Source organism: Bacillus rossius, chromosome 8, assembly GCF_032445375.1.
Source record: "Bacillus rossius redtenbacheri isolate Brsri chromosome 8, Brsri_v3, whole genome shotgun sequence".
Classification (NCBI taxonomy): Eukaryota; Metazoa; Arthropoda; class Insecta; order Phasmatodea; family Bacillidae; genus Bacillus; species Bacillus rossius.
The window spans coordinates 32541544-32549801 of record NC_086336.1 but is presented as its reverse complement, the minus strand read 5'-3'; the positions used below and the strand labels follow the sequence as shown (position 1 = coordinate 32549801).

The 8258-nt window shown below is 36.7% G+C and overlaps 1 protein-coding gene across 1 annotated transcript in view; it reads right to left on the bottom strand.

Moving 5' to 3' along the window:
- Positions 1-5336: 5336 nt before the first annotated feature.
- Positions 5337-8258, bottom strand: part of LOC134534717 (lysosomal acid glucosylceramidase-like) — a 28068-nt gene continuing 25146 nt past the window's right edge. The window contains exon 10 of the mRNA XM_063373202.1: positions 5337-5534. Within this exon, the coding sequence (XP_063229272.1) occupies positions 5435-5534 (100 nt within the window). The 3' untranslated portion in view covers positions 5337-5434. The remainder of the gene's footprint in view (positions 5535-8258) is intronic.

Genomic DNA, 8258 nt, shown 5'->3' with positions numbered 1-8258 from the left:
ATTTTATTCTTACGTATATTAGTATTTAAAGTTTTGCGACGATTAAGGGAAATAGCAAAATTAACTTACAACCTGCACTGATCTAAGTATTATGACAGATTAAATAAAGTTGATTTCCTAAGAAACAAACGTTTTTTTTATAATCTTTATGATACACTTACTAAAACATATTTTATATAGTTGATTTTGGAACAAAAATAAATCGTTTTGATGTGACCAAGCCAGCCAGATTGATGGGGATCGAACCAGATCCGACCGGATTGAAATTGGTGCCGTTTTGCAATCCCTAGTGTCTGTTTTTGGCTGCAATGCTAGGTTTTGAGGATTTCTGTAAAGGGTACACAAATTAAGCATAATATGGGACCTAATCTTCATAAATCGAAAAAACCTAGATCTGCTTCCAACAACAGACAGATCGCCTCTAGTTGGCCAATCAGTCCAGCCAACCAGAAAAGAAGAGGCCACTGATTGGCTAGCACTCCCAGCCAATAACAGAAGCCCAGCTCCGATTGACCAAACCAACAAGCAAGCCAGCCAGAAGAAAGGAGGGCTCTGGTTGGCCCAAAGCTGAAGCCAATCGTGAAACACTCCCCACTCAGATCCAAAGTATTAAAAGGCAGGACAACTTTATATAACCTCAGCTACCGTAGGGGGTTTTGACTGGCACTAAGGCGTGGGCGCGGCAGGTACCTCAGTTTCCTCCAGTGCATCGCTGGTTTACTGTAGCCACTCCCACTTTGCTACTTCCCTCAGGCTGCCGAGGTGTTAATTGCGCGCCCCTGCAGCCTTATAGCGGGTCGGTGTGGCCTCTCCCACACTAGTGGGGAGGTCACTGACCATCATTTACGATAATAAGCGCATATGTCTTCCACCTGGCACTTATTAAGAACCTCCCTTAAAATCACTCCCATTTTATTTGAAGGGCCCAAAAACACTTCGGTTTTGTAGGACTGACTTCAGTGTGGAGGAGCTATAGTATTAAAAAAATGCTATAACCTCAGTAGGTAACTGCGCCCTGATGATGGCGACTGCAACGTCGACCGAAACGTCGGTGATATCTTCGCCTTTCACGCGGCTACAACCCAGAAGCTAAGCAACTAAGACGGCGATCTTTATTGAAATTAGGTATGTAAATTTTTTCGAAGACAGGCTATTAATAAACACACGTTGCAACAGATCGTTTAACCTTTAGTGGTCTCGGCAGCTCACAAGCTGAAAACAGAGGTGGCAATCGTGCCGGGCTCCTGGATGCGTCGTCTCAGTAAAGAGTCGTGCGAGGCTAGCAAAGAAACTATTGTACAGGCGCTGCTCAGGAACCTCGGGTGGGAAGACTGCAACTCCTCCGGGCAGCTGCAAAGATTATCTAAGCAGCGGTCTCGTCGATGAATACCAACGAGTTGGTGCATGGACCAGGCAGCAATGGCGATAGACGACCAGCGCAGAAGTTCGACAAGAATAGCCGTACTCCTTAAATTAATGACGATATAAATGTAACCAATATTAGCCGGAACAGCCTTATCGCGAATATCTACACAGCGCGGAAGCCGGAAACACAGAAGCCGTTTTGCCTCGCTGACAGCTAGAGCTCAAATCCCCATTATTATTGTATAATGTTCCAGATTTCATCATACTAAGCAACCTAGGAAGAATTATACATATAGTCTAGTTTTACACCATTATTTCTACTTGGAAGATATTGCAGAGCTGTAAAACTAACCATGAAAATATATTTTGTGCAGCAAGCTGATAAAAAAGGAATGAAAACTTATAGCATATTATAGCCTGACTATACTTCCTCTGAAAACAACGATGAATAGTATCGCTGGGTTATTAAATTTTCACATTAGAATAATATTACACTTTAGCACAATAATAAATATTAGTACGTAAAAATCAATCATGTAAGCTTTATCAATGCCTCTGAATCACAGGATTTATACTCACCGAACAGAAAAAGGTTTACGACGATTGACTTCATCTTATGCTAATGCTTGCACACAACACCGTTCGCTGCTAGAGCGACTCTGATTTATTTTACTTCGTTATCTGAAAACCGCGAGGTCAAGCGATACGTGTTCCACTCGAGCCACGAGCACACGCAGGTGTTTCCAGTTTGAGTTATTTATCACAGTTTTATTTTTATTCTTTATGTATGTGAGATATTTGTTTATAACTTTCGTCATGTGGTCATTTGTAACAAAATTAAAAATTAGTGTCATAAATTATCACCCTTAGATTGCAGTACAGAGTAAATGGCGACCACTTTTGCCAGGTTGATACTAGCTTGTCTGCCGCCCTCTCTACCTCAACCTGGCCAAATACCAAGGAGGCACAGAGGTCAACAGTGAAAGCATGGGGAACGGGCTCAATGGTGCTTTGTTAGGCATGTAGTAAAATCATGAGAACCTTGAGCCGACTGGGGAGGCCATATTACAGGATAAAATAGTTAAATATATACTAGTCAAAATTAATACAAACAGTGGTCTTAGTTAAATGAATACAACAATATCGTTTCTCTGTTCCTTATATTTTCTTTTCTTTAAATTCTTTTACTTTAAATAATAACAATAACAAGGTTAATATCAATTAATGAGTATACAGTCATACTGATAGTAAAAGTAAATGTTAAGATAAGGGGCCCCTTTAGATACTTAAGTTAAACACATTGATTTTGATGTTAAGAATTACATAGGTTAAAAATTACATGGGTTGAGTCAACAAAAAATTAATTAATTATTAGTCCAAAACAATGCCGAAAATGCTAGGTTAAAATTTTCTCTTTAGATATGTGGTGGCTCATGGTTGCTCTTCTGCATGCAGAAAGTAACAAAGAAGATCTTTCCTGATTAGACGAGCTGCATCAGGCACTGAGGAGCACCATGACTCAGGTGACGAAGAAGTTGTGTCACGAAGTAATCGCGCCCATGGTCACCCACGCCTTCCGCACACACACTGTACATAAATGTATTACAAAATAAGATAATTGAACAAAATATCATTTCCACATATTCTTGAAGGAATATACGATTTTACTCACCACTTGCGGTGTACGGAGAATTAATTAAGACATTGATGTCAACAGATTAAGAAACGGCCGAAGCTAGGAACAGTTACATCATGGCCGACATGCTTCAAAAAGAAAGACGTATTATTTTGTGCAACTGAAGAAGACCATAGAGTTGAGACATGAAAGACTGCACATTTAAAACAAATAGAGTTACATTATAGTGCGTTTTCCCAAATCAACATTCAATATGGACAAAAGTAAAATTATTTTGTTGTAAAACTAATATAAGAATTTTAACACAGAAACTTGTCATTTTATAAATATAAATTATGCTGAAATTGTTGGTTACAAAATGGTTTACAAATTCAAGAATTAAAAAAAATTATGGCTCCCAGTTTGCTATACAAAATAAAATAAAAACAATAACTATAAAATAGATAAAGTGAGCATGCGCATTACTACAAATGTGCAATGGCACACTTGTTAACATGAAAGTCGTATTTTATATATCATAGTTCATTACTAAAAGTTTTAATTAATAGTTTTCAATTTTACAATTTATGGTTTTTCTAAGAACATAAAATAGTGTATATTGACAGTATTACTACAATTGCAGTCATTCTGAAAGTGGATATAATAATGCAATACTAAAAACCATATTTTATTTCACAGAAGAAATTATGTTTACGAGTCAGCCACTATAAATAACAAATCATGGCATGAAATTATATGTTGTGCTCAAAAGAGACAATCGTTTAAAAACTATACATCTAAACATATAATAAAACAGCAGTACCCGGTATGTCTGTACATTGAAGGAAAAGTAATAAAAAAAAAGAAAGGGGTTGGCAAAAGAAGATTAATGGAACACAAATCAGCTATTTTTAGAATTCTTTTCTGTCCGTCTGTTAGCGCACATCTCCTAAAATACTGCATTGGTTTTCATATAGTAGTTTTCACATGTGGACAGAGTATAATTGAGAGCAGAATCTAGGCTTTGTTTCATTTAAATCGGAAAACAGGAATAAAATAAAGTCCTCTGTCTGTCTGAACGCGATAAACTCAAAAACTACCGAGCGGATTTTCATAAGTTTTCACCAATGGACAGTGTGATTGGAATGTGTCCATAATGTCATTCGTCTCTCTTCATACCATGCAGATATGAACACGTCTGCGCTGATAGACGATAAAAAACAATTTGTTTAGAAGTTGTTCAGCAGCTATTCCGTAGAAAAGTGGAAACAATGTTGCACGCGCGTGGAAAATATTGAAGAGGACTTGTGAAGAGTTTCAAGAGAATGAACTTTGAAATCGATAAATTAATAATACGTATCGGATGATCAAGTAACAGCGATACTGCAAGAGATACAGACATAGGGACAAGTTGTCTTTCTGATTCGGGATAGGGTAGTAATTTTAATCGTTTTCAAAAGTATTTGGTCTTTTTCATGCACAGTTATAATTTTCTATACATGTTTCAATGTTTCTAAGTGGAAGATACATTTTTAATTAATAGGTTCTGGATCATTTTAGTATAATTTCGAACGGAGTAATAATTTTGTAACCATGCTGTAAAGTGGATATGATCAATAAAAGTTTATTAAGAAATGCTTTTTAAAGAGCTTCTAAATTTTAATATATATACATTAAAAATTTTGTTTGAACAACGAATCGAAACAACTAATTTCAATTACCAGTTACCATCATAAAATTGAACATAGTAAAAATAACACAATGTTATAAGGAACACGATAACTATCTGTACTGAGCAATGGCGTGGTGCTCGTGTAAGACAGACAATGTTACGGTTAGTGCAGCCACCCCTCCAGGGGAAGGTTGTTGATGCGAAAAGTGCAATCCGAGAAGGTTATTTTGCTGTGATTACCTGAACATATTCCCGTTCACGCTACTCGACAAGGTTGATGTAAACATAGTGACATTGTTTGTTCCTTGTAGTTAGTTGATTTAATTTGTTTTAGTTCCGAAATATTGGCTAAGATGACTTAAAACATTTCACATCTTACATAATATTCACACGATCTCTTTGGATGAGTGCATAGTGTTTAAATGATTACATCTCAGGAGATCCAGAATAAGTGTCTATACTCATAAAAATGTAATTTTTATTCTTCTTTCGGAAGTGAAATGTGAGAGAAAAAACAAATTCGTTACAAACTTTTTGTGTTGAAGTACATTGTTATTACAAACAATATATTATCTCTATTTCAATGTCATGTAGATGGATAACTTTCAAAATACGGACGCTGAAATCACTTCCTAAGTTTTACTTAAAGTTTAATTTTTTGGTTGAAAAAAAAACTGCAAGAGGTTTTTGATTTTACAAAATGTATTTTATAATTTAGTTCTCATTCTACAAGATAGGTATATAACTATGTGTTCAGTCATGTTCTATATGGTAACCAACATCTACTTGTAGAGGATGGTGTGGATGCTTCTGGCTTGAACATCAACAGCAATGTTCCTTCTGCCGTTGTCGGAGATCACCACCGACCTGGCTGTGTCATTGCTGTGAAAAAGAATCAAATATTACCTTAAAATGTTAGACCTTGTTACACACTATTAACTTTTATTTAATTGTCAAAAAATGTTTTTAACAACTCGGGTGATTTTCACGGGTATTTTATTTGTTATAATTATAACTATATTCCGCTATTATTTCAAAAGAAAATATAGATAATCTTAACTATATAATTAAAATCACTTGATATATTTCAGAGCGATAATCGCATAAATTCTGAGTATTATAAAACTTTATATATAAGACTGCTTTAAATGTTACTGGCCAGTCATGATTTTTATTAGAAATTTATCTTAAAACACACACACTGTAATAAGATTGTAGAGCGAGAGAAAATAATTATTCTATAATCTGGTGACAGAAAGTCTTTTAAGAAAATTTTTATATTGTCGCTTGCATAATAATAACGTGTATTTTTTTTACAGTTCATTAACAGTTGAGATAGGAGACAAAAAATGGGAACCAAATGTATGTATGGATTGAATTGGAGCAACCTTAATAGGCACCAAAGCCTCCGTTTCTCGCAATATGATGAAAACTTACACAGGTTAAACCACCCCTAAATAAGCTGGATAAAATTACAATTCAACCCGTGCTTTAGCTGTAAAGCTTAAACATATTTGGTATTGGATGAAATTGTTGAGAAACGTCGTAACTGTCGTCAGAATTCGTATATTTCTTATTGATTAAGATGAACCATACTCATAGGTTTATATTTGAATACTTGAAAGATTTCTACTCAGTTAAACCACTGTGTTTATTAATGATCATTATGTCGTTCCAATACAAATAAGATATATTATTGCAATTTAATATTTATGTTCAGTTGGTTATTTCCAAGTTAATTTCTCCAATTACTCACTCCCAATTAACATGCAGACAATCCAGTTATCTGAATATATTTTTTCAAAATGTAATAAAATTTCTTTAGTAAAACCACGTCCCTGCATGACCAACATACTTGTGATAAGAAGGTTTGGCAAGTGAAACTAAAAGTGAAAATAAAAGGAACGTGACTAGCTACAGTTGGAGTAAATTGTGTAAACTGAAAGATTTTTTTTATACATCTTCATGAAAGATGACATACATAGTGGACTACAGAGGCTGAGAAAAGTTTGAACTTGTAATCGGAAAGGAATTGAAAGATTCTGTATAACTTCCTGGCACTTATTTATCCACGGGACCTTCAAGGTCAAAGTGAACTCCAAACTACTAGGCTTGTCTCAGCAACCACCACCAAAGATCACTTATTTTTACTGTTAAATAAAAAAATAATATAGTGTACTTTAAGGCTTTTATTTGTTTCTTAGATTGTGAGTAAGTTTAGGGAAGATGATCACATTTATTTTATAAACTTCCTGTGACTAAATTTGCCATATATTCTAAAAATGTTTCATATTCTATGTAAATGTTAAAACAGTTCGTTAACTAAAACACAAGAATAGCTTATTCACACTTAAATGATTTTTTTCGGAGCTCTGCTTGAGATATTATTTCAATATTTTTCCACCTTACGACTAAATAGCACCGCCACAAGCCTAAATATATGTGAGTGTATGACAAGCAAAGCGAAATCTCTCACTATGTGGAAATTATATAAACGTCACTATCACTTATAATTCCGTTGTAATTTCTACTTAAGAAAACAAATCAATTTCAACAGCCACCAATTTACAACCTAATACTTTTAATAAAATTTTAAGTGAACCAACCACATTTTTTTTTGTTACACTTAATACTGAACTAGCTGTAGACAAGTGTATGAACAAGGTCTATTCGTTCCAAGTTTAAAGAAAGGGATTGATTTTCTAAAGTTGATTTCAAACGTTTTCAAGTCAGCCTGGATGGACTATACGTCTTTCATTCTTCCCTTGAAGTAGAAAGAGGGTGTTCGCTTGGAGAATATTTTTTTTGGGGGGGGGGGGGAGGTTTGGTGAAGAGAGAGTTCCGGCTCTGACCAGTTCATTAGCATGATGACAGTACCCTGCTCCAGAGTGAGGAAGGCCGTCAACACAATGCCAGAAGACAGCTCGGAGGAGAGTGTCTCGTACAGGCAGATAGGTGTTATTTCAGGGAGTGTGGGAGTAGAATTCTAGGACCGACCAGTTCAAGAACATGATGAAGATCTCCTGCGCTGGGGCGAGGAAGCCAGTGGACATCATGCCAAAGGGCTGATCAGAGGAGAGTGTCTCGACCAGACTGACAGTTGTTATCTCAGGGAATGGGGAGTAAAATTCCAGGGCCGACCTATTTTTAATAACCGTGATGATGGACTCCTGCTCCGGAGTGAATAAGGTTGTGGACATAACGTCAGATAACTGCAAGGAGGATAGTGTTTCCAGCAGGCAGATCGGCGTATTATTTCGGGGAAGGGCAAAGAGAGTCCCAGTGCTGACCTGTTCATGAGCACGATGACGGTCTCCTGGTCCGGGGTGAGGAAGGCCGTGGACAGATTTTCAGAGGACTGCTCGAGGGAGTGTCTCGACTAGACAAGTAGGTGTTACCTCGGGGAATGGGAAAGAGAGTCCCAGTGCTGACATGTTCATGATCACGATGACGATCTCCTGGTCCGGGGTGAGGAAGGCCATGGTCAGGACATCACAGACCGCTTGCAGGATTGTGTCGCGACCAGGCAGATAGGTGTTATTTCGGGATTGAAAAGGAGAGCATCAGTGCTGACCTGTTCATGAGCACGATGACGGTCTCCTGGTC